We start from the raw sequence: 27,926 nt of genomic DNA, 5'->3' as shown, positions 1-27,926 counted from the left end.
ATCGCTATTCTGTGTTTGACTGTTTTAAGTTCATCTATTGTTTCTGTTAGTTTTGATCCAAGGTATATGAAGTTGTCTACTTGTTCTCCGTTTAGGGTGGCTGGTTTGGTAGTTCCGTTCCTCCCTATTTTCATCACTTTTGTCTTTTGTATATTTATTGTCATGTCATATGTTTTACAGGTTTCGTTTAGCTTGTTGATCAACTTTTGTAGCTCATTTGGGATTCTTGCAAGAAGGACGAGATCATCTGCATATTTGATATTATTTATGTTTAAACCATTGACATTGATTCCAGGCTCATTGTCTATTGCCTTCTTTACAACTTCTTCTAGATATATGTTGAATAGGCATGGGAATAATGGGCATCCTTGCATTACTCCTTTTTGGATCTCTATGGGTTCTGTTGTTAGCGTGTCCTTTTTAATTATTGCATTTGTCTTAGAGTAATATTTTATCAGAAACTGTATTATATATTTGTCTATTGCTTTTTCTAGTAGAATTTTAAGAAGGATTTCTCTGTTGATGTTATTGAAAGCTTGTTTGAAGTCCACAAAAAAACAGTATAGTTCTTTATGGTCTTCCCAGCTGAGCTCTGCTAGTTGGTGCAATGTGAAAATTTGGTCTATTGTTCTATGCCTATCATTTCTTCATAGGTGTTTTTTAATCTATTTTGTATAATTCTTATGAATATTTTATAGGTGTGAGGGAGTAAATTGATTGGTCTGTAATTTCTGCAGTCTCTTTTGTCTCCTTTCTTGTATATTGGGATGATCTTTCCAGTTCTCCAGTCATCTGGGATCTCTCCTGTTTGTAGTTATAAATAATTAGAATATGTTAAACTTTTAGATTTTTAAACTAAAAAATGATGGTACAACATGACAAAATTTCATGCCGGCTGGGGCGTCGCCCGGTTAAACAAAGCCCCCGTTGTTTTTGACAGGGAACCAGGGCGAACAGCGAAAAGTCAGCTACTGGAACAAATCTGAAAACAAACCCCAACTCAACATCACCAGAGTTAAAGATCGGTACTATCAATGTAAGAAGCTTGAATGGCAAAGAAATGCAGCTAGCTGAGGAATTAGATAAGAACCAGATCGACATAATAGGGGTGACTGAAACAAAAAAAGACCAAAACTGGTGAGATCTTTCTAAACAATAAATACAAAATGTTATATTCAGGCAATGACAATCAAGGAAAAGAAGGAGTAGCCATAGTATTCAACACAAAATACGAGGCTAATCTTCTTGAATGGCAGTCAGTCTCAAGTAGAGTAATGTGGGCAAATATGAGAATGGGGAACTAGACAATGAGACTTATTTGTGCCTATAGTCCCACAGAAGGTTCTACTAAGGTAGAAGTGGAGGAATTTTTTGAGGCTTTAAAGAACGCAACTGACACAATGAAAAAGGAAAACTTGGTCCTTGTTGGGGATCTAAATAGCAGAGTAGGAAATGATTGTCAGACATACAAAAATATTTTGGAAAAATTTGGAGAAAAGAGCAAAGATAATAATAATGGCAAATATCTGTTGGATTTCTGCTCAGGACATGGACTGGTTATTACTAACACCATGTTCCAACATAAAAATGTGCACAAATTCACATGGAGAGAGGAGGCTAGGAATAAGAAAAGTCTCATTGACTATGTCATTGTTGATAGTGATGTTTCTCCTTGGTGCAGGACACCAGGGTGTACAGAGGATTTGAAATTGGAAGTGATCACTATTTACTCATGAGCAGGATAAAATTGAATTTCATATTGAAAAGAATAACATATAAGAAAGTTTTAAAGCGAATAAAAGTTCAGCAGCCCTCAGATGTGAACTGTAGACTAAAATACACAAAGATTATTGAAGAAAAAATGAAAGAGTTTGAGAACAGGAATCAAACCTTGGAGATTCAGTGGCAAACTCTGAAGAAAACATTGATTGATTCTGCCAGAGAGGCATGTGGTGAGGTTGTCTGCAGGGATAAAAAAATCAGAACTCCCTGGTGGACACAGGAAGTTAAAGAGGCAGTGAAGGAAAAGAAGAAAGCATATCAAAAGTTCCTGGCAAATAAGTCAGCTTGTGCTCTTAGAGAATATAGAGACAAATGCAAGAATGCTAAACACTGTGTAAAACTAGCTAAACAAAAGTCATGGGAGGACTTTGGCAAGGATATAGAAAATAAATATCAAGAAGGTGGCAAAATATTCTGGAGGTTGTTGAAGAAGCTTAGAAATGGAGGAAAGAGTGCTGTAAAAGGAGTTAGAGATGATAAAGGTGACATGAAAACAGGAGAAAAAGATATCCTTGAAGTATGGAGTAATTACTTTGAAAAACTGCTAAATGAAACAAGCACTGATGACAGCACAGTGGTAAAAAATACTGACCAGGCATGCAGTCAGGAATACATATCCATACTTGAAGTAGAAAAAGCCATCAAAGGCTTGAAATGTAGAAAGGCAGCAGGAGTAGATGATATTCGACCAGAAATGCTATAGTATGGTGGTATAAAAGTCTTACAGTGTCTGCACTGCATAGTTCAGAAAGCCTGGACAGAGGGACGAATTCCCGATGATTGGAGTAGAGCTCTCATAGTACCCATATATAAAAAGGGAAATAAAACTGAATGTGAGAATTACAGAGGTATTTCCCTACTGAGTGTTCCTGGAAAGATCTATGCAAGTATACTTGAGAAACGGTTGAGAAGAATTGTGGAAGAAAAGCTTAGTGAAGAACAAGCTGGATTCAGGCCAAATAGAGGCTGTCAGGATCAGATCTTCACTTTACGACAAATAGTGGAGAAATCATGGGAACATAACAAAGATCTGTATTTAAGTTTTGTCAATTTGGAAAAGGCATATGACATGGTGCCAAGAGAAAAGCTATTCAATACGCTACAGTTATATGGTGTCAATGGGGCATTATATCAAGCAATACTTAGTCTTTATTTGAGTTGCAAGTCAGAGTTAGAATTGATGGAAGTACAGGAAGATGGTTTAATGTTAAATCTGGTGTGAGACAAGGATGTACATTATCCTCTCTGTTATTCATTATCTATATGGATCACATTACGAAGGAAAGTGGTATTAAACATGATATCAAAATTGGAGATGTTAATGTCAGCTCTTTGCTTTATGCAGATGATGTTATACTTCTAAATAAATCAGCTACAAGTCTGCAAGATTCTCTGACTAAATTGAATAGTTGTTGTAATAGATATGGTATGAAGGTCAGCAATAAAAAGACAAAGACAATGAAAATAGGCAGAATCATTGAAAATGTCAACTGTGTTGTGAATGAAGAAGCTGTGGAACAAGTAAAACATTTCAGCTATTTTGGCACGATTTTTACTGAAGATGGTAAATTAAATATAGAAATAGACAACAGAATCAGCAAAGCTGGTATGGTGGGAAGTCAATTGAATAAATTCATATGGAATAAGAGAGAAATTAGTCGGCACACTAAATTAGCTGTATACAAGACAGTGTTCAAACCAGTTTTAACTTATGGATCTGAGAGCTGGGTCAGAAGTAAAACACTTGACCAAAGACTAGAGACCGCAGATATGAGAGTCCTGAGAAAGATTAGAGGCGTGAACAGATGGCATCAATGGCAATATCATATTAAAAATGAGGATATTAGGAAAGAACTTGACATTGTCAGCATCCAGGAATGCGTTAGCAGAGCTAATCTCAGGTGGTATGGTCACTTAAATAGAATGGGAGAGGAAAGATTAGCAAAACAAGTGTTCTCTGTCAGGTTGGCAGGAAAACGACCCAGAGGAAGACCAAGATATAGGTGTATTGATATGGTACAAAATGCCTTAGACGATAGAAATATAAGATCTGATAATGTTGGAGTCTTGACAAGTAACAGACTGATTTGGAGGAAAATTGTAGATAGGAAGTTAGTAATGATGTAATTTTTTCATGTAGTACTGTCATATCCTGTACACCCCTTGAGGGTACATGGCACGAATTTGATGATGATGATATTTCTCCTACATGTTGTTATTCACTGGCTGATGTAAATCTTCCTGAAGATGTACAAAGAACATACAAAAAGATTTAGAACACTTCAAACATATATATATATATATATTTTACAAACTGAAAGAAAGTGTCTGTCATTATGTCACAACTATTATTAGGCACATCATGTGTAATCTGTATCTTGTTGTGTAAAACTTGTGGTGAATGCTGGCATAATAGAGCTGTTGACTTTACACAAATGAAGGACTTCCAGATGTAATAAGGTATATCATTCTTGGTTTCTGTTTAATATGCCATATGAGCAAATTACCTCAGAAGACTGAACATTCTAGTGAAAGTGTGTCCCTTTAAGTAAGGCATGAGGTAGAGTGCAAGTCTACAGTGATGTTCTGTGAGAATGTGTGTAAGTAGACCATCCTTTGTTGAAAGATTTTACACTAGGTTATAACATAAATTAAAGATGAGAAAAAATTATTTCTTGGTTTCATCCTTTATCTAAGTGAAAGAAAACAAAGTTTGCGAGAGAAGTATCTTCACGACTGGGCTACCTGTATATAGAGGCTAATGATTTCACATCAATTGCCTTAGTATTCCATAATGCGAGCACATATCCTTATGGACATGTATAATGGTATGTATTATGGGAAGGGCCACTGCCCAGACTGGTTTTGACCATTACTGAGGTCTTATCAGTGGAAGCCAGACCCAGAAGAGAAACCAAGGTTGAAGTAATGCAGAAGTCATATATTTCCCATATACATCTATCTCTAATCCAGAGTATTTCAGTAATAACATGTGACACCTTGTTACTATTTATATACGGAATATATGACTTCTGCATTAATTCAACCTTGGTATCTCTTCTGGGTTTGGCTCCCACTGATGAGACCTCAAAGTTGAAACCAGTCTGAGTAGTGGCCCTTCCTATAACGCACAGCAATACATATCCATAAGGATATGTGCCTTGTATTATGGGATTCTGAGGCAATTGATGTGAAGTTATTAGCCTCTATATACAAGTAGACTAGTCGTTAAGATACTTCACATGCAAACTTTGATCACTTACACTTGGATAAAGAAACCAAAAATACAATTTCTTGGCATCTTTAATTTATAGACCATCCTTTGTTCTCTCTTTTGTATCACCTATGTTTTTTTTTTTTTTGTTGTTGCCACCAGCACAGGATAAGGAAATAGTTCTTTGTCAATTGATTTTTGGACATGCATAGGATGATTTGTCAGAATAGTTTTAATAACTTCATTGAGTAGCTTTTTTTTTTTTTTTTTGGAGGAATTGGCAAAAGAAAAGGATTTAAAGTTCTTTTATTTTTATTTCATCATTCCTAATTACATTCAAGGCTCTGTTGATTTTTCATTGGTACCTAATTTTTGTTGAGGATGGTGAATCTGAGCTTGCATGCAAGTACCTATCTGTGTGCAAGAGGATTAATGTTAGAAGTCTACAGAAAGCCAACCCACACAAGTAGATACCGGTAACTCTCGTATAATGCGATACTTATACAACGCAGTTTCGATATAACGCGGTCTAAAATTGTAGTAACCCTCGTTGAATGCAGTACTTATACAACAGGGTTCTGATAAAAACACGGTCTACAAATTGTAAAAACCCTTCATCTTTTCATATGTTTTTCACCGCACGACTTAAGAAATGAAATCATATCTTCATTAAATTTGTGTCTGCCTCTATCCCACATGTAATTATAAGTAGCGAATTTATATTAGGGGAAATACCCTTTAGCACGCATGTACCTCAATTGTTTACCGTATAAAATGTTCATTGTTGAAAATTGTCCTCGTCTCTGCCAGGAAAGTGCATTAAAAACATAAGTGTATTAATCTCAAGCTGAGCACTTTATTTTCTGGTGAGTGAGTTACATACAATATGTAATGCTTTTTATAGTAATGGCCACAAACTGCAACGAAAGGGAAAAACCAACATTGAAAACAAAATTAATTCTCTCGGAAAAAAATATTCAAAATCTTGGATCAGTTGAAAAATGGAGAAAAACCAGGAGTTTTTGCAGGGACTTTGAATTTAAATGTTTATTGCTGGGTCAACCATAAGTGCAAAGCACGTTGCTCGTGTACGCGATATTCTAATGGAAAAATGGAGAAATCTCTAATGATTTCGATAGAAGATTGCACCTCAAAAGAAAATTCTTATGGATGGAAATCTTATTAAACAAAAAACTCTCAAAGTTTATAAACATTTATAGTGCAGACCAGGTGTTCAATACGGATGAATCTGGGTTATATTAGAAAAAAGTGCAAAAACGGCACCTATATTTCGAAAAATAAAAGATCAGTTCCAGGATTCAAAGTTTCCAAAGATAGAATTACTCTACTGTTTTGTAGTGATGCATCAGGTGATTACATGACAAAACCAGTGTTTATTAACCAATCCTCAAATCCTCGTGCTATGAAAGATTAAAATATGCACTATTTTATTTTGTCTAAAACATTTATGCATTATGTGCAATGAAGTTTAAGTACAATTTGTAATTTTTATACTTTTATACTATGTATTTGTTTCATAGTTTATATGTTTTCTTAACTTACATGAATTACCTGAATTAATTAAAAATATTTTTTTTGTTGGATATGTCATTATTGTTTATATAATTAAAAAAAAAAACGATTTCGGAACATAACCCTACTTTTTCTGTGACCCACATAATGCGATTTATATAACGTGCCATTTCTGTGGAACCTAACATCCGTGTTATACAAGGGTTACCTGTATTTGTATGCAAGTTTTTTCACTGTGATCAACAAAAATTAAGTATCATTACAACTTTAAAAAAGAGAGCCTTAAATATGATTCCCAGAAGTTAAGCCAACAGATGATCCGTTATATTCACTTGCCACTGGTTCCTGGAACTATGATGAAATAAAAAGAAAAATTCAAATCCTATTTTGCCAATTCTCCAAAACAGCTACATGAGAAAGTTATTAAAAAATTATTATAATTATATAAATTATACTTGCCAAGAATTCCATGTTCGGAATGTGCAGTGCAAAGTTTCCAGATTATGAAAAAAAACCAGACAATCCAAACAGATAACAAAATGGAAGTGGAAAAAAAAAAGGACTATGAATTGGATACAGATCGGAACAGTAAACATAAGAGGCATCAATCACAAGAACAAAGAAATACAAAAAGCTCTAACAGAAATGAAAATAGAAATAGCAGTAATTTCAGAAACAAAGAAAAAATCAAAAGGCTCTACAGAACTTCAGGACTACAGTTTAATATATAGTGGAGTACCCAACGAAAAACGAACAACTGCAGGCATAGCCATTATGATCAGTAATAAATGGAAAGACAAAACTGGATCTCTGAAAGAATAATAATGACTAGAGTTAAATTAAATAAGAAATGTATTACAATCATAGGAATATATGCACCCAAAGAAGGAAAAAAATCTGAAACAGAAGAATTCTATAAAAACCTCCAAAACGTAATTCAGAACAATAATAAACAAGATTACTTAATCATTGCAGGCAATTTCAATGCTAGAATTGGATCAAATACATTTAAAAATTTAATAGGCAATCAAGGAGAAAACACCATAAATAACAATGGAAGAGAACTCAGGGAATTTGTGGCCTATAATAGTTTCAAAATCACCAACAGCTTCTTTAAACATAAATATACATGGGAAGCCAGAGAATATAAAAGTATCATTGACTATATAATAGTGGGTGAAAAACTAAAGAAGTTGGTAAGAAATTGCAGAGCATACAGAGGATACAATATTGACCAGACCATTATTTATTAATCAGTACTATTAAGTTACTATTATAATAACGGAATTAACTCACGTAAATTATTCTTTATTCATAGAATTTTCACCTGGGTATCACAGGCATCATCAGTACAGGTACAAAAGCTAATTAAACAATAACAGTTATATTCACAAAGCACCACCTAAGTAGCTAAGGTTAAATTTCCTAAATTTATTTAAAAATAAAAAATAAAATTTTTTTTCCCCAATATATATACATATATGTGTATACAACATGGGATGACATATATATGTGTATACGATTACAAGTTAGGAAAGATTTGCTGATTTATAGAGTACTATCTCCCACAAGGGAGAAAGATGTAGACCATCGGATCGGTTAGGAGAGTGAAGTAACGTTTCACATTTCTTTGTAAAGCCGTTCCATTAGGAACCGCCTTTTGTGAATGACTTTTGTCTTGTTCCACTGAACTCTATGTCTGGTCTTGATGGCATGCTCTGCAAGTCCAGACTGTTCAGGTTCAAGGTACTGGATATACGACTTGTGTTATCATATTTCAGACAACCAGGAATATCTGCTCTGATCCAGTTAGAAGCTTGGTGACACCTGGATAGCTGAGATGTGGGAGTTTGTCCTTTGGAGACATGAGGAATGTGGAGATTTTTCTGATGGGTCAAAAGGCCACATAAATACTTAGTTGTTTTAACACTTTAGCTGTGCGTTCGTTAATGCCCTGTACACAGGGGATAGGTATACGCATAGGTTCTTCTGTATTTGAAGAGGATGCTGGAGCACGACTACTTAAAGCTCTTTTTATGAAGGAATTCTTATAACCACTGGATATGAATTAATATGTTGTAATTCTTTTTGTAATAGTTCTTCTGCAGAACAAAAGGAATGGGCTCTATGAACTAGTGTTTTTATGGTACCAGCCTTTTGCCTGGGATGGTGATGTGATTTAGCATGGATGTACTGGCATGTATGAGTCTCCTTCTTATAGACTGTGAATTGTAGGTTACCATCTAGTTGGCAAAGAATTAAGAGGTCTAGAAAGGCTAACTGCTTATTTACTTCTACTTCTAGGGTGAACTGGATCCCTGGATGAAGTGTATTTATTTTTGAGAGAAACTGTTGTAATTCTTCCGAAGTGCCCTTCCATATGACAAAAATGTCATCCACATATCTGCAGAGCATGCCATCAAGACCAGACATAGAGTTCAGTGGAACAAGACAAAAGTCATTCACAAAAGTCGGTTCCTAATGGAACGGCTTTACAAAGAAACATGTGAAACATTACTTCACTCCCCTAACCTAAACAGATCCGATGGTCTACATCTTTCTCTCTTGTGGGAGATAGTACTCTATAAATCAGCAAATCTTTTCTAACTTGTAATTGTATACACATGTATATGTCATCCCATATTGTATCCACATATATGTATATATTTATATATATTGAAGGGAAAAAAAAGAAGAAAAAAAAATTTATTTTTTAAATAAATTTAGGAAATTTAACCTTAGCTACTTAGGTGGTGCTTTGTGAATATAACAGTTATTGTTTAATTAACCTTTGTACCTGTATGATGATGCCTATGATACTCAGGCAAAAATTCTACGACTAAAGAATAATTCACGTGAGTTAATTCCGTTATTATAATAATAAGTAATATGTCTACTCAAGGTATTTCCTTACTGAAATTTATAGTACTATTAAGATCCAAACCAGAGAAATAGAAACAATAAAAGAACACAAAAACAAAAGCAGGAGCAATTTAAGATAGAACTGTTACAGCAAGATAGTATCAGAGAACTATATCAAAGACTTACAAATCAGATATAGAAAATGAATGGCAAAACATTAAACATATAGTAAAACAAGCAGCATATGATGCCATAGGAACAAAACTGCAAAGAAAAAGGAAAGGACTAAGAACCTGGAACCCAGAAATAGAATCTTTAATAAGAAAGAAAAAAGAAATTTACCTTAAATGGTTAAATGACAGAACCATAGGAAATGAAATAGTGCATAAAAGAATCAGAGCAATAACAAGAAGAGACACCAGGAAAATCAGAAGACTGGGAAAATTTTGTATCAAGATTAGAGCATGACATAAATGGACCGCAACTAAAGAGCTATAAAATCATTAAAATAATGACTCAAGAAACAAAGGATAATCTACAATTAGAAGGCCCCTCCACAAAAGAATGGACCAATCACTACACCCAGCTTCTAAACAATAATGATAAAATTGAATAGGGGATAGGTATATGCGATCTAAAGAAAATATTGGAAAACTAAAAAATATAAAAGCGACAGAAGAAGATGGAATAAATTCAGAACTATACAAATACAGCTCTAAACCATTTCAATTATGATTAATTAAATTTCTAAACAGAATATGGGAAGAAGGAAACATCCCACAAGAATGGAAGGCAGCAATAGTCATAAACGTATTCAAAAAAGGAAATAGAAAGCTACAGAGGAATATCCTAATTAAATACATGCTATAAAATATATCTAAATATAATTAAAAGAAAATTAACACCATGGGCCGAGGAAATTATTGGAACAGAACAATGCAGCTTTAGGAAAGGAAGATCCTGCACAGATCCTCCACATTTACACTCAAATAAATTATAGAAAAAAAGAACAGAATTTAACTTGCCAACATATATGGCCTTCCTAGATTATGAGAAAGCATATGATCAAATCAGCAGAACAAAATTAATCAATATACTGTATGAATTGAAAGCTCCACCTTAAACTACAAAAGCAGTAGCAAATATAATGGAAGAAAGCTATATTAAAATTAAAATTAATAATGAAACAACTGAAAAAATTAAAACCAACAGAGACCTCATTCAAAGAAGTGGATTATCACCAATACTCTTCAATATATATATATATACTAGGGTAGAGTTGAGTATTTTATAGTATACTAGGGGGCTCCTCCCCCTGGTGCCTATGGCACCCCCCCCCCATGTTCCAGACTTGTAGGCCAGTTCTCCTTGAATTCTGATGACTCGAATTTTGAAGACTTCAAAAGGGCCCTGCCCCCTGGCGCCTACGGCACCCAATCCCCCAAGTTCCTGACTGGTAGGCCGGTTCTCCATGAATTCTGATGACTCGAATTTTGAAAACTCGAAATGGGTCCTCCCCCCCCCCCCCCCAGGCGCCTATGGTGCCCAACCCCCAAGTTCCAGACTGGTGGCCGGTTCTCCTTGAATTCTGGTGACTCAAATTTTGAAAACTCGAAAGGGGGTCCCCCCCCGGTGCCCAATCCCCCGAGTTCTGGACTGATAGACCAGTTCTCCTTGAATTCGGATGACTCGAATTTTGAAGGACACACACGTTTCAAATAACTTGACACAAAAACATTATAAAAAAAGCCTTATCATTTTATATTATAGAGTATATATATGAAAAAATTTCAAGAGAATGGAGGAAAAACAAAATCATAGGAATTAAAATAGGAAATAAAAAATTAACCAGCCTTTTGTATGCTGACGATCAAGTTATTTTTGCTGAAAATGAAGACCAATTACAGAAAAATCTACATGTATTGAACAAAACAATAGAACAGTATGACATGAAAATCTCAATAAATAAAACGAAATCAATAGCATTTCAAGATAAAGAAATTAAAATATGCAAACTAGTCATCCACAACAAAGTAATAGAACAAGTGAACAAATTTAAATATCTAGGATATTACATAAGCTCCAGTGGAGAAACTGACATTGCATATAAAAAAGCAAAAATTCCTATCAGTCATTGGAACTTTGATAGACACTTCAGTAAACAGATGTCTAGAACAACTCAAATAAAACTATATAAAATAATAGTCAAACCAATTCTGAAATATGGCAGTGAAACTTGGACCTGGGAAGAACGAGATAAAAGACAAGTGGAAGCTGCAGAAATGAAGTTCTTATGACCGCTTGCAGGCTATAAAATAGACAAGATAAGAAATGAAGAAATAAGAAAACAGTTATCCATTAATTAACATAACAGAAGACATCACAAACTATAGAAAGAATGAATGAGGACAGATGGCCAAATATTGCTTGGAAATATAAACCATAGGGATACCAATCAAGAGGAAGACCCCCAGGAGGAGATGGGCAGAAGACTTTTTAAACCCTTGAAAACATTACAGGCAAACAATTGCCTAATACAGGAAGCCAAGAAGAAGAAGCAAAAAAAAAATAAAAAAAAAAAAAAATTCAAATACAAACCACATACATACAACAAATTCTCTTTTTACACAGCCTTTTTCTACACGATTCTGAAATAACACAGTTTAGAAAACAAAAGCAATTCTATTTTTACATGGTATATTTTGATCTAACATGGTTTAAATGGTACTTATTTTTAAAATTTCTGTTTGAATTCAGGTCTGTTAAAAAGTTTTCATTATATGGTACATGTGTACTTAAACTTGAATTTTGGGGATTCCCCTTCCCTCCCTCGATGTTTTAAATATCAGGGATTACTCCATGCTACAGAATGTAGACAATTGTGGCAACAATAAGAAGACCAATTTTTGGAAATACGATTCCCTGAAGTTAAGCTAACAGATGATCCATTATATTCACTTGCCATTGGTTCCTGGAAGCAGAATGGTGCTATGCTGATTCCTCAAAGTTAAGTTGTTCCATTACAGGAGGCCTGCCTATATAAAGCTACTTGGAAGGAGTTAAGCTGTTTGCTAAATAATCATTTTTTGTTCACAATTTGAAATGTTTACACTTCTTGTGTTTTGTTCATGAAAGTTTTGTTCATGCAATAGAGTTATATAGGTATGTATTAAATTCTGAAGTTTTGTATGCGTAATATCAAATTAGTAAAATTAATTATTGATTATTTTCAGATATTTTCATAACATTACCCCATTAATCAAGATGTTAGATAATTCAGTTAGACTGAAGAAGAAAAAAAAGCTATTTCTTTAGAAACTAAGATTCAAATTTTAGATTGTTCAGCAGCTGGAGAAGGTTCAACATCCTTAGGGAAATATTTTGGATTGAATGAAGCTACTGTGAGAACAATTAAGAAAAATGAAGAGGACATTAGAAAATCTGTTCTTTATGGAACAAAATTAGGTGCCAAGTCACCATCGTATACAAGAGACATAAAAGTGAAGATGGAAAAGGCACTAGTGATGTGCATAGAAGCTTGCTCACAAAAAGGAATATCTTTAGATGGAAATGTCATCAAACAGAAAGTATTATGGTTGTATAAACAGATTCAGGAAAAGGAGCTGACAACATCAAACAACAACTGTGCTTTTTTTTCTGCAAGCACAGGTGGCTTACAAAATTACTTGAAAGATACATGCTTCATAATGTAAAAATAAAATGAGAAGCTGTATCTGCAGATGAGTAGGCAGCTAGAGAATTTCTTTCAAGTTTTATTGACTGTAGACAATGTGCTTGGCTATCCTGTTTTAGAACACCCAAATGTGGAATTTTGTTTTCTACCACCTAATACAACATCCTTAATACAACCACTAGATCGCTACCTTAAAAACTTACTACATAAGCAGAACATCCCAATACATTTTGGATAAAACTAGACAATTATTGATGTGTTGAAGAAATTTTCTATTTTGGACTGCATCAAACTTGCTAAGTTGGTGTTATCAGAATTGAAACCATCAACTTTAAATGCTTGGTGGAAAGCTACTTGGCCAGAATGTATGATAAAGAAAAACTCTTTACCTTGCATACAACTGAATATCCCAATATCATCAGATTAGCATATGCAGTTGGCGGAGAAGGATTTAATGATTTTTTTTGTCTGGTTGATGGTTGACAAGGCTGTTAGTGATGCTCAAGGATAGCTTCTAATAATAGAAGCTATCCTTGAGCATCTCAATGAAAAATAAAAAAGTGATACCAAGGTTGAAGTAATGCAGAAGTCATATTTCCACATACAAGTAGTCAAAAGGTGTCTTACCTTATTACTAAAATATATTGGATTAGAGATATGTTGTTGGAAGCTTTTCCACTTCGTTATACTATAAATTAAAGATGCTAAGAAATTATATTCTTGGTTTAATCCTTTATTCATGTGTAGGCAAACAAAGTATGCCCACTGATGAAACTTCAATAAAGATTGAAACCGGTCTGGATAGTGACCCTTCTCAGAATGCATAGCATTATACATGTCTCTAAGGATAAGTGCTTTGCATTATGGGATACTAAGGCAAGTGACGTGAAGTCATTAGCCTCTATATACAAGTAGCCCAGTCATGAAGTTACTTCATGCACAAACTTTGTTTGCTCACACTTGGATAAAGGATTAAACCAAGAATATAATTTCTTAGCATCTTTAATTTATAGTATAACAAAGTGAAAAACTTTCAATGAAGTTATTTAATCTATGCATGTAACACATAAAAACTCTTATATCAGTGATTACCCACTAGTTTTACACAATAATATGTAGCCCACATATGATTTGCCTAATGATATGTGTGACTAACAAACTGACCAACACTATGATTCAGATTGTAAAATAACTTATTTGAATTGTTTTAGATTTTTTTTTGTATGTTTTTGTAATGCTGTGAGATGCTGATGAAAAGATGCTGTGAACCGATGAAAAACAACAAAACAAATAGAAGAAATATGAGTCATTTATACAAAGTGATCAGTATGCACTGTACTAAATCTTTTTAAAATATTTTTAAGAAAAATATTAGATTGATTAGAATTAGATGAAGCAATTAAAGCCAAGAGGCCAGTACATTATGTTAACTGCATTTTCTTTATATATTTTAATTTTTTACATTATGCTATTTATAATGTAAACTAATAAGAATATCCCACTAGGCCAATGAGCAATGTTAGGCTCAATGGTCTGTCATGGTAAATATGCTATTCAGACTCGTTTTTGTTTAGATGGAAGAAACAGACAGTTGGGGACAATAATTCACTTTTTATTAAGTTATTATTAGCTGATATTTCATCTCAGTCACGAAGGCAATGCCAAAGGTACAAGGATATGAGAAGCATGCGAACACAGACAACAGCAGGAAGAAAACAGATACTAAGTTCAAAATGGCATGTGTCTACAGTTATAACTGGTGCCTTTATATGTAATCATTCTACTTAGTCTCATGATGATTATCTCTCAGATTTTTGGTAGAGTGAACAGGCTCATCTGTTTCACCCATTAACCCCCCCCCCCCCCCCCCAACTGGCCACGACGTCTATAGACGTCCAGCTAAATCTGGATACAAAGCTCTAAAACCCATTGAATAACATGGATAAGAAGTGCAATTTGGTGTCACTATTTCATCCACATTGGCCAGTAGGGAGGTTAAACAAATGAATGAGCAATAACTAGTATAGATTTTTCAAAGCTATATATATTTATTACCTAAAATATCTTCTGGAATACCTGCTGGAACCATGACAAAGTCCTAAAAGAAAAGATAAATATGATTTATACAAACCAGTTTGAAAAATTTGTAATCCACATGTTTACACACACACAGTTAAGAGAAACAATAAGAAAAATATTATAGTAGGAGAAAAGGATCTCTGCACTAACTTAGGAGGTGAAAGTGGTTATTTTTATGAATCTGTGTCTGCTCGACAAAACTAATACTCAAAATAAGTGTTGAGATTGAGTAATTGTCATGGTGGAACCTTTGATAATGTAAATAGATTAAAAGAATAGAACTCAAATTCAGCCTTCTGAGATGGATTCAAGTTGCAAATATTTTTGTAATGAAGGATACTTTTGTAATGAAGCATTAAGGTTTAAGGGTCTTTCTTACTTCTTAGAATGTTTTTAGAACACACCAATTTGCATAATTATGTCCAACAGAAATAAGAACAGAAATCTAATTTGCAAATACAACTAAAAGCCTTTTTATTTTATTATTATTTTTTATTTATTTATTTATTATTATTTTTTTTTTACATATAAATTTAATACACTTTCTTATTCCTTCTGGGTACCTGAACACATGGAAATGTTCAGAGGACATATTGCTTATGCCCTCAAGTCTTGCATTCCATGCCTTCATTACACTATTTTTATTTACAGTGCCTGGTTGCACTACTGCAATGGTATGCAATCTAATAATGAATCGTGTACAAAAAACTGGAGAAATACCAATCAAATCCCATAAAAAGATAGGGTTTGATTGGTATTTCTCCAGTTTATTTTGATGATATCAGGATAGGAAGGATTTGTTTAATTCAGTGCAGAGTGAAGTGCCTTCCTGCAAAGCCAGCATGAGGGAACTGTTGCCTCTCAGCACAAAGCAATTCAAGAGTTGGTATGTGCAGAGAGATAAGAGCATCCATATAGTATCACCAATGATACACACTAAACACTGTTAGGTTTGAAATGCTATTCTCATTAGACCCTTTTCCCTGTGAAATTCTACTTCTCCAAAATGAAGCCTTGCAACAAGAATCAGCAATTTTTGTTCAGTAAAACAACAGCAGTGAGGTTGAAGAGATCTCCAAAACGAGTCTCCAGCATATTGTGAGACTGTCTAATAGCAATGGTAGAATGAATGAGGATATAAGTGTCTAAGGAAAGTATTTTCAAAGTTACTGTAGAATTGGGTTAATTTTGTTATATATACAAGGTGTCCACACTGCCCTAGTTTCAACATATTACTACTACTTAAGTGTATGGACCATGGTGTCGAAATTGTTCAAATGAGAAGGAACACTCACCAAGTTTTTGTAAAAAAAAAAAAAAAATCAGTACAAAACTTCCATGTGTGGGAGTAAGGTTTAAGTGCTCCTTTAGTAGCATGCACAATGCCAAGTCGATAGTCTTTCTCCAACTAAGTTCTCTGAAGCATATCAGGGGGTGATGGAGGACACAGCAGTGGAAATGTAATGTTTCAGATTCTCTAGGCTATCCACTTTAGTTGCATAGACTATGTCTTTCACATATCCCACAAGAAAAAATCAAGTGGGGGTAAGATCCAGTAATCATGGTGGCCAGAAAATTAATCTCCTCCATTTCCAATCTGCAGCTGAGGGAAGACCCTATTAAGAGTTGCATGGACCTCCAAATGCCAGTGTGGCAGGGTGCCATCCTGTTGAAAAAGGATGTGTAGTTGCTAGTCTTCAAGTTGTGGAAAGACAAAATTTTCCAGCATGTCGAGGTAAATCATTCCATCAATATTGCTTTCCACAAAAAAAATTTACATCACACAACCCCTGATGCCATGTTTAAAACAATAACACAAATACAACAGCCCTGTTGAATTAGTGTGTCAGTTCCAATGCATTGTGCCACAGAAAAAAATTCTGGATGAAATTGTAGAGGCTCTAGAATGCTTGAACAACCCAAACCTTATATATTTCCACATTTCGATTTTTTACCGTTCTTAGAAACTAGGGAGGTCCAATGTGGACACCCTGTATACACATGCAATCTACCAATAATTGTTCAGACACCCTGTTATTTGAACTTATCGAACATTCCAGGTTTGTTAATAATATAAAAACCGCTATACAGATAGTAGGAAGCAGTATCTCATTATAGGAATCGAATACAAATGGTATGGCAACATGATGTGAACTCAGTGACTTCAAGAGAGAGGTGTCATTGTGGGCTGTCACATTGGTGGTATGCCCATAAGTGCCATTGCCGATCAACTGGAGCATCGAAAGTCAACAGTTGATGATGTGATCAACAAATGGAGATCATAAGAGAGCGATATAGCAATATTTGCTATATTGCTCTCTTTTGTGCATTTTATAAATCCAGTCTTTAACCAATGGAGATGTTCTGGCATCACCAGTGCAAGAAAACACCCAGGGGACAGCTGCCGAAAAATAACTGAGAGGGACAGGAAGATGTTAAAATGGATGGTGTAGCATATTTTATTTTCAGATATTGTGTGGATAGTTTGGGTTGCCTGTGATGAGTCTAGAATCTATCCACTCCATGGAGGTATACCTGTACAATAATAAAAAGTACAATGTGTATACATGCATAATGTCAATGAATGTGAGAGAGATTATTACAAATATGGCATGAAACTTGAATATATCAATCAGAAAAAACTAAACATCTGCCAATAAATATAACTTAATGGCACTTCTAAACAAATTGAATCAGAATGAGTTATACCAATATTCTCAAATCATAAACTGCTTAGAGCTACTATAACATCAATTGCTGAAAATCGTTTTCCAAAGAACTGTGTTAAAGAATGTATCCTTGTCATTTAGGAAATCATTTCTACAGGTGTAGAGCAGTGTTTCTCAAACTTCAGATATCTGCATACCCCCTTCTTAAATTTTCATTATTACCAAGTATCCCCTTATCAAATTAATAAATAAATAAAGTATATTTCATCATAAATGTCTATTTTATTTGAATTTATATGTTCATGTAAACAAAAAATATAACTTATTTTTAATAAAACAAAATTTGGAATAGGTTCCTCTTCATTTCCCGTCCAAGAAAATCCATATTTCAAGTAATTCATACTTACGAAGATTTTTCATCTTCTTCCTAGTTGGTTCTCTAGAGATGTCAGACGACACGCCCTAATCAATTTCATTTGATCCAGATACAATATCTGGATCAAATTACAGCTACTTGTATTTCCTATATTGCTCTCTTTTGTGCATTTTATAAATCCAGTCTTTAACCAATGATTCATACTTAAGAATTTCAAAGCTAAAAAATTACCATATTTATTCGAATATAACTCGCACTTTTCTCCCAAAATTAAAGATAAAAAATCATTGTGTGAGATATATGCGAGGATTTTCGGAAACTAAAGTTTTCAGAAAAAAACCGAAAATGGTGTGACTTACCAATCGCTACTTTTGCCATCGAGGACATCGTCAAAGTCATTTAACCAAATAGCTTATCTTTTTTCCCATTATTTCAAGCAAAAATTACCAGTAATTTATAAGACTTGAGATACATAATGAACAATCTTTCACAAATGACTAATGAGTAGTAAAAGCAAAGCGCGAAACAGACAGCAATGGTAGGCCAGTAGAAATAGAGCAGCTATGAAGAAATGCATATGATTGGTGCAATATTATAAAAGATCATACGAACCAAAGACAAGCTAACAGTTGACTCAAAATGCTAATTCTCTTCAAACGAACTTCAAACTGAAACACATTCACTGTATATTTCATAGTTTTAACACGTTCATGAAGGGAATGGTGTCGAGCAAAACCATATGTTGTGGTGTAACATATAGTTTTGCATGAGTCTATACAGCAGTTTCTGTTGGAGGGGAGATGAGATTCATTAGTTAGGCCATTTTTATCCCAGCTGTCTCTAATTGCACTATTTGTTGAGAAATATATTACACAGACTGCAAATGTCTCTGTTCCTTATTCAGTGATACAATAAAACTACTTGCTTTTCTTTGTGTCTTTGAGAAATATATATGTTTCAAATAATTCTTTATTTCTTAATAATGATTCCATGCGTTAATAATGCATAGCCGAAAATTACCACGTACCCTGAAGACCTTTTGTGTACCCCCGGGGGTAAGCATAACGCACTTTGAGAAACACTGGTGTAGACTAATGAATTATTACTGCCAAGTTCATATCACAAAATATTCCTAAAAATTCCTAGTAAATTGCAATAGGATTACAATTTTTAAAATTATATAAGAAGAGACATATAATTATACACAGTTAAAAGTACAATAAACTCTCCGATCTGATTATGTCAGAAAAGTGAATTGCTGTTGTTTAAATCGAGGGTATCATTATCTGAAAGCTAGATAATTGAGAGATCATTGTGCATATATTGTTAGCCACCCAATGAGCCATGACATATATTTAAGTCAACTAAAATATGGATGCAGAGTGCCCACTAAAATTGCAATTCACTGAAATAACAAGGATATAATTGTGTACGATGTTTGATATATTTCATCTACATGCACGGTAGTTCATGATAACAGATTTTTTAAAATGCCACTCATAAGTTAGGCAGTATGAAGTCACAGCCAAGTTTCCAGTTAGACTTTTCCCATCATATCTGTTGCTATCCAGTTATACATTACACATTGACTGAAAAAAAATGTCACAGAAGTTTGGAATGTGGGAATGACGAGAAGCGCAATGATTATATGGAACCTCTGAAGAAAGAGATACAAAGTGGCTATGAATAAAATTAGGATGAAAATGGTGATAATGAATATAATTTAGAACTTGATGAAAACCGGTGCAAATGAAAAAAGAAATGGAGAATATTTTCTTTTAGTGTTGCAGCGATCAGCATTTATTTTAGAAATTATGGACTTTACAACAATGTCATAAATAACTCTTTTAATTTCCCAACATTTTGATCTTCATATTAAGATCATCATCTGGAGTATATACAAATATACAAGGACTAGATGAGTTACATTACACACAGTAAGCTAAAGAAACAATGATTTGATCACCAGTTATTCTACTGGCATGACCTCTAGTGAAAAAAAAAATAAAATAAAATAAAAATTAATTAATTATTTAGAAACTACATCAAAGCTAAATTCTATTTAAGAAAACATTATTTCTTATAGATAGTCTTCTTTCAGTAACAACAATGTCCTATTTTTAACATTACAATTGTTATTTTTGATTTAGGATTCGGGATTACCTACAGTCCTATTTATAGTTAACTCTTAGAGAGAAAGGTTCCGTGAGTAGAATATGTGCCTTCCATGTGCTTGGGATTTTTAGACCATCATTATTGTTCAGATTGGGGTGGTTGATAAGAATCTCACAGGCTTTGTTTATAGTTAACTCTTAGAGAGAAAGGTTCCGTAGGTAGAATTCTTATCAAAAGTCAGCTACTGCAACAAATCCTAAAACCCACCCCAACTCAACATCACCAGAGTTCAAGATCAGTACTATCAACATAAGAAGCCTGAATGGCAAAGAAATGAAGCTACCAGGTCAACATAATTGACTGAAACAAAACAGGCAAAAATTGGTGAGATCTTTCTGAGCAATAAATACAAAATGCTATATTCAGGCAATGACAATCAAGGAAAAGAAAATGTAGCCATAGTATTCAACACTAAATATGAAGCTAATCTTCTTCAATGGCAGCCAGTCTCAAGTAGAGTGTGGGCAAATATGAGAATGGGGAACTAGACAATGAGACTTATTTGTGCCTATGGTCCCACAGAAGGTTATACTAAGGTAGAAGTGGAGGAATTTTTTGAGGCTTTAAAGAACGCAACTGACACAATGAAAAAGGAAAACTTGGTCCATGTTGGGGATCTAAATAGCAGAGTTGGAAATGATTGTCAGACATACAAAAAAATATATTGGGAAAATTTTGAGAAAAGAGCAAAGCTAATAATAACGGCAAATACCTGTTAGATTTCTGCTCAGGACATGGACTGGTTATTACAAACACCATGTTCCAACACAAAAATGTGCACAAATTCAAATGGAGAGAAGAAGCAAGGAAAAACAAAAGTCTCATTGACTATGTTATTGTTGATAGTGATGTTTTCTCTCTGGTGCAGGACACACCAGAGTGTACAGAGGATTTGAAATTGATCACCATTTAGTCTTGAGCAGGATAAAATCAAATTTCATATTGAAAAGAAGAACATATAAGAAAGTCTTAAAGTGAATAAAAGTTGAGCCGCTCTCAGATGTGAACTGTAGACTAAAATACACAAAGATTATTGAAGAAAAAATGAAAGAGTCTGATAACAGGAACCAAACCTTGGAGATTCAGTGGTAAGCACTGAGGAAAACACTGACTGATTCAGCCAGAGAGGCATGTGGTGAGATTTTTCTATCTGTAAGGATAGAAAAATCAGAACTCCGTGGTGGACACAGGAATTTAAAGAGGCAGTGAAAGAAAAGAAGAAGTCATATTAAAAGTTCCTGGCCAATAAGTCAGCTTGTGCTCCTAAAGAATACAGAGACAAATGTAAGAAAGTTAAACACTGTGTAAAACTAGCTAAACAAAAGTCATTTGAGGACTTTGGTAAGAACACAGAAAATAAATATCAAGAAGGTGGCAAGATATTCTGGAGGTTGTTGAAGAAGTTCAGAAATGGAGGAAAGAGTGCTGTAAAAGGAATTAGAGATGATAAAGGTGACATGAAAAAAAGGAGAAAAATATATCCTTGAAGTATGGAGTAATTACTTCAAAAAATGGCTTTGCTAAATGAAACAAGCAGTGATGACAGCACAGTGGTAAAAAACACTGACCAGGCATGCAGTCAGGAATACATATTCATATTTGAAGTACAAAAAACCACAAAAAGCCTGAAATGTGGAAAGGCAGCAGGAGTAGAGGATATTTGAACAGAAATGCTCAAGTATGGAGGTATAGAAGTCTTACAGTGGCTGCACTGCATAGTTTGGACAGAGGGACAAATTCCAGATGATTGGAGTAGAGCTCTTATAGTACCAATATATAAAAAGGCAAATAAAACTGAATGTGAGAATTACAGAGGTATTTCTCTATTGAGTGTTCCTGGTAAGATATATGCAAGTATACTTGAGAAACAGTTGAGAAGGATTGAAAAATGAAAAAATTATTTTGATAGAGAAGTTTGGTGAAGAACGAACTGGATTCAGGCCAAATAGAGGCTGTCAGGATCAGATTTTCACTTTACGACAGATAGTTGAGAAATCATGGGAATATAACAAAGATCTGTATTTAAGTTTTATAGATCTGGAAAAGGCATATGGCAAGGTGCCAAGAGAGAAGCTATTCCAAATGCTACAGTTATATGGTGTCAATGGGCATTATATCAAGCAATGGTCTTTATTTGAGTTGTAAGTCAGCAGTTAGAATTAAAGGAAGTACAGGAAGGTGGTTTAATGTTAAATCTGGTGTCAGACAAGGATGTACATTATCCCCTCTGTTATTCATTATCTATATGGATCACATTATGAAGGAAAGTGGTATTAAACCTGATATCAAAATTGGAGATGCTAATCTCAGCTCTTTGCTTTATCTGGACAATGTTATACTTCTAAATAAATCTGCTACAAGTTTGCAAGATTCCCTGACTAAATTGATTAATTGTTGTAATAGTTATGGTATGAAGGTCAGCATTAAAATGACAAAGACAATGAAAATAGTCAGAAACATTGAAAATATCAACTGCATCGTGAATGGAGAACCTATAGAACAGGTAAAACATTAGGCACTATTTTTAGTGAAGTTGGTAAATTAAATATGGAAATAGGCGAAAGAATCAACAAAGCTGGTATGGTAGGAAGTCAACTGAATAAATTATATGGAATAAGAGAGAGAGAAATTAGTCAAAACACTAAATTAGCTGTATACAAGACAGTATTCAAGACAATTTTAACTTATGGATCTGAGAGCTGGGTCAGAAGTAAAACATTTGGCCAAAGACTGTAGATAACAGAGTCCTAAGAAAGATTAGGGGCATGAACAGATGGCATCAATGGCAATATCATATTAAAAATGAGGATATTAGGAAAGAACTTGACATTGTCAGCATCAAGGAATGTGTTAGCAGAGGTAATCTCAGGTAGTATGGTCACTTAAACAGAATGGGAGAGTAAAGATTAGCAAAACAAGTGTTCTCAGGAAAAAGACCCAGAGGAAGTCCAAAAAAAAAAGGTGGATTGATACAGTATAAAGTGCCTTAGAAGATAGAAATATAAGATCTGATAATGTTGGAGTCTTGACAGGTAACAGACTAATTTGGAGGAAAATTGTAGACAGGAAGTTAGTAATGATGTAATTTTTCACGTAGTACTATCATATCCTGTACACCCCTTGAGGGTATATATATCAGGAATTTGATGATGATGAATGACTCTTCAATGTGAAAATCTTCTCATCTGTGAAGAGAATATCTCTGTCTGTTGTTCGCATACTGCCAAAGTACCTCTGATTTTATCACCATCTGCAACATAAGTTTTGGTGTAAGGATCATAGGCTCTCACCCCTAGGTGATCAGTTAGTACATGCGACATCATTCTCTGTGAAACATTCATCTCTCTCTCTCTCTCTCTCTCGACATCACTTTCTGCGTTTTCACTGGATTATGACAGAGCAGTGCCTTCACAGCCCTCACAAGCTGTTGCATCCTAACACAGCATAGTAGACCTGTTCAATCAGATACATCTTCTCTATTGTTATAATGGTCCATAGTCTGAAAAACAAACATTCAACTGATTCTGAGTGTTTTTAGCATGTTGAAAATAACAAGTGACTACATTCCAACCTTGTGAAGTGCTATTACACTACACAGTTCTCGTAATCTCCCCCCACTGCACGTTAACTCATACAGCTAGACAATTCTCTCTCTCTATTGATAAACATGCAAATCTTGGTTGCACACAGTACTACTAATGGAACCGGCTTGTGTAATTCTGTGAGCAGCATGTGGATGTGTGTGAAAGTTGTAACAGTATTTACAAGGCTGTGTAATAATTGTGTTCATTATAGTGCTCATTTACTGTACAATCAAATGCTAAAGTAGACAACAAAATGCTTCCGTCTGCAGATGAAACATTTTAAGAATCACAGTATGTTTTTATTTTATTCTTACAGGTGATCACTATATTTACTCATGCTCAAACAAAAATACCTGCTCATCAGGAGAAGAGGGAATACTTCTATCCTTTGAAATTTGAATATCTTGAGGTAGATCAGCATCTCTTTCTAATTTTTTACACCATCTTTCTGGAGAGGATGGAAGATTGCTTACTGATTCTGCATCATCAGGAGAAGTAGGACTGATACATATGTAGTCAGGAGATAAAGTTAAACGACTTGGTACAGGAACTGGAGAACCTATACAACACAGAAAAACAAGAAATAAATTCCATAGGAAATAGAAAACTAAAAACTTCTTACAGATGAACAATGATGGTAGCAATTTATTTTGAGGCAACTAAAGCTACAAAGCCAGTCCTGTCTATTAATTATATGTGTTCTTTAGTTCTAGTTTGGCCGTTTTGCAAAGACAAAAACCTTGAATTTCGAGGGGGAAACTTCTGGTGCTTCCATAAAAGACAGCTATCTGCCTAACTGGAAAGCCACTATAAATGAAACTTATATCCCAGATAGGGATATAAGTTTCATTTATTTTCAAACGTTTGATTATGGTAAAGCACATAAGTCAAGAAACTATATAAGTAAATAAGTAAATTACCATGTCCATAGCACAGTTATAAGAATGAAGAGATAACGTTCCTTTCAAATAAATAATATCTCAGTATGATTTGCATCATGAAAAAATCTTTATAAGGACTTTTTCAAGAAGGGTTTGAAGCTAGGATTTTTCATCCAACATATATAGGGAAACTGGAGAACAAACACAATTAACAAACAGAAATACTACTAGGTGGACAATAAATGGTGTAGTGTGATGATGGCAGATTGTGTAGTGTAGGGGTTCTCAAGTTGTGGTATGCGTACCCCTTGGGGATATGTGGTAAAATTTTTGGGGGCATGCCGTGAAAGTTCAAAAGTTGCTAGATCTAGTAACAGAGTCGCTAAGTTGGCAACACTGATACCAATTAATTTCTGAGAAATGAGTGATGAAGTGCAGTGCTGTAGTTCATATCTATACACATTTGTCAATCCTCCCTCCTCTTTCCTACCTGAGAGCTAAACCTACCCAAACAGCTGACTGCCCAATCAAAACATCCATTCTAAGTGAGTGAATGTGCCTTCTTACTGTTCTATGTATTTGTTGCGATTTATTTCACTTGCTGTACTTAAAGTTATTTTTAGTCTTCAGTTTACTGTGAAGTGAAATGAACATGTTTCTAAAGTGCCTTGAAACATGGATAAATGGATAATTAAGAAGAAAAGTAACATGGAGCTGGTGCTGACTGCTTCTACATCTACGACTACGTCATCATCCCATGTGAGTAAAGAGGTGGATTCAGCAGTAACTAAAAGAACATTACATGTTAAATGAGTTAAATTTTTTTTTTTAAATGTAAATATCATGAATCATATTTATAATCTGGCTTTACATGGACAGGAAATTTAGTAGAACCAAATCCACAGTGCATTATTTGTGCTGAAGTCCTGTAACAAAATTCTATGAAACTGTCTCTTTTATGGAAACACTGTGAAACAAAACATGAGCATTTAAAAAGTAAGCCCTTAAGCTATTTTGAATGTCTTTTGGAAAACTTGAGTAGTAGAAAAACCATAATTAAACATTTTTCTGGTGTAGAAGAAAATGAAAGTGAACTTAAAGTGGCTTACAAAGTAAGCCTTCAAACTGCCAAAGCTAGAAAGGTTCACACAATAGGCAAGTCACTCATTCTTCTAGAAACAGAAGAAATAGCTTCTTGTATATTTGGTCAAAAAGAGGCAAACCTGTCAGAACCATTCCTTTGTCAAATGACACAGTAAGCAGGCTGTATAAAACAAGTGGCACCAGAATGTAGTGCTTCACGATGAAGACAACAATAAGTCTACTCACTGTTGTCTTCATCATGAAGCACTGATAGCTAAATTTCTCCCTGATGATTTAAAAAGAGTTCTGGATGAAAGTGTACAAATGGTTAATTTCATCAAAACCTTACAATTGAAATCTCGACTTTTTTCAATTATCTGTGAAGAAATGGGCAGCCTACACAAGATTGCTGCTTCACACAGAAGTACATTGGTTGTCACAAGGAAATGTTCTTTGCCATTTCTTTGAAATCCACAGTGAAGTATGCTTTTTTTTTCTTTTTTTCATGGACCACAAGTTTTGACTTTCTTTGTGACTACAAGGACTTAGAATGGCTTCTACGGTTAGCATATTTAGCTGATATTTTTGAAAAATTAATATTTGGAACTTATCAATGAAAGGAGACAACGTTGCTGTGTTCTATGTTGAGAAGAAAACAGAGGCCATGATAAAAAAAAATTTATTTCTGGGAAAATGGAATTAAAAAGAACAACTGTGACCAATTTCAATAACTAGATTCACTTCTTAAAGAAATCGAGCAAACGATTGCAGACATCAGACAACAAATAATCGTTCACTTAAGCACTCTTAAAACTCTTATAAGGCAGTATTTTCCATCCTCCCCCCTCCCCAATGAAATGCAAAAATGGATTCGAGACCCCCTTTACATTTGATTTGAAAAATGTAAGCTTCCATTTCCCAATAAAGAAGAGCTGATTGAGATATCTTGTGACAAGAGTTTAAAAGCATTCATTCAAAAAAGTCATTGTTAGTTTTTGGATTGGAATGGAGATTGGAGAAGGAATATCAGACTTTGTCAAAAATTGCAGTTAAATATTTGTTACCTTTCACAGCAACTTGTTTATGTGAAACTGGTTTTTCATCTTTAACTGCTTTAAAAAATATAGGAACAGGTTGGATGTTGAAAGATGACTTGTGACTCTACCTTAGCAAAATAATACCAATCATTGATGAAAAGTATGCAAGCATAAACAAGTGCAACCATCTCACTCATTACCCAGTAAATGTTTATAACTTTATAAGATTTGTTAAATTGTTTATGTCACTCTTTGTGTTTATTGATATATGTAATCTATGAATACAAAATTTAATGTGTGTGTGTGTGTGTGTATTTTTTTTTTTTTTAATTTTATTACCATTGTTGTGGTATAACTGTAGCTTTATCTATCTACACAAGGGGTATGCCAGTTACATACATATTTCCAGAGGATATGTGAAGCATAAAAAGTTTGAGAACTACTGGTGTAGTGTGAATGATGGATTATGCATTGCTGAATGACACCTCCATGAAGTCTTTAGACTCTATGGAGGTGTCACATAATAATAATAAAAACAACATTGTGCCTGTTAACTGCATTTATTCTCTGAATAAAATTTCTGTTTACAGGTGGGGAGAAAAACTGGAAGGGGGAGGGAACATTGCCATCTCTATAAGAGACTAGACTAGCTAACTTGTCGTGTCATTTAAGTGCTAAATATTTCATACAAATGTCTGAAAAATTTCTTGTAGCTATAATTTTTTTTTAAAATTACATGCATTTAAAAATACATGTAATTCTATTTTATCATATATTAAACATGATAAATTGATTCAGTTTAAGCAAAGATTCACATCTACTTATGGGTAGTTCTCAAATATTTTTGCTGGCAAATTTTTTCAAAACTTTTTCAGTTTAACACATGATCAATATCCATGTGGTATAACAAAAATAGAGCTTACATGTCTGTCTTAAGACTAAAATTACAAACCAGTG

The 27,926-nt window shown here is 34.2% G+C and overlaps 1 protein-coding gene across 1 annotated transcript in view; it reads right to left on the bottom strand.

Annotated features, from left to right (window-relative positions):
• Positions 1-27,926, bottom strand: part of LOC150095623 (serine/threonine-protein kinase unc-51-like) — a 393,781-nt gene that overhangs the window by 173,091 nt on the left and 192,764 nt on the right. The window contains exons 12-13 of the mRNA XM_090409927.1: positions 24,322-24,527; positions 15,141-15,183 (exon numbers count right to left, since the gene is read on the bottom strand). Coding sequence (XP_090266053.1) covers positions 15,141-15,183; positions 24,322-24,527 — 249 coding nt within the window. The remainder of the gene's footprint in view (positions 1-15,140; positions 15,184-24,321; positions 24,528-27,926) is intronic.

This window comes from Typopeltis vanoorti, chromosome 20, assembly GCF_054136105.1.
Source record: "Typopeltis vanoorti isolate ZY-2024b chromosome 20, IOZ_Tvanoo_1.0, whole genome shotgun sequence".
NCBI classification, from domain to species: Eukaryota; Metazoa; Arthropoda; class Arachnida; order Uropygi; family Thelyphonidae; genus Typopeltis; species Typopeltis vanoorti.
Note: the sequence above shows the minus strand (reverse complement) of the source record. Positions and strands in the feature narration are given on the sequence as shown.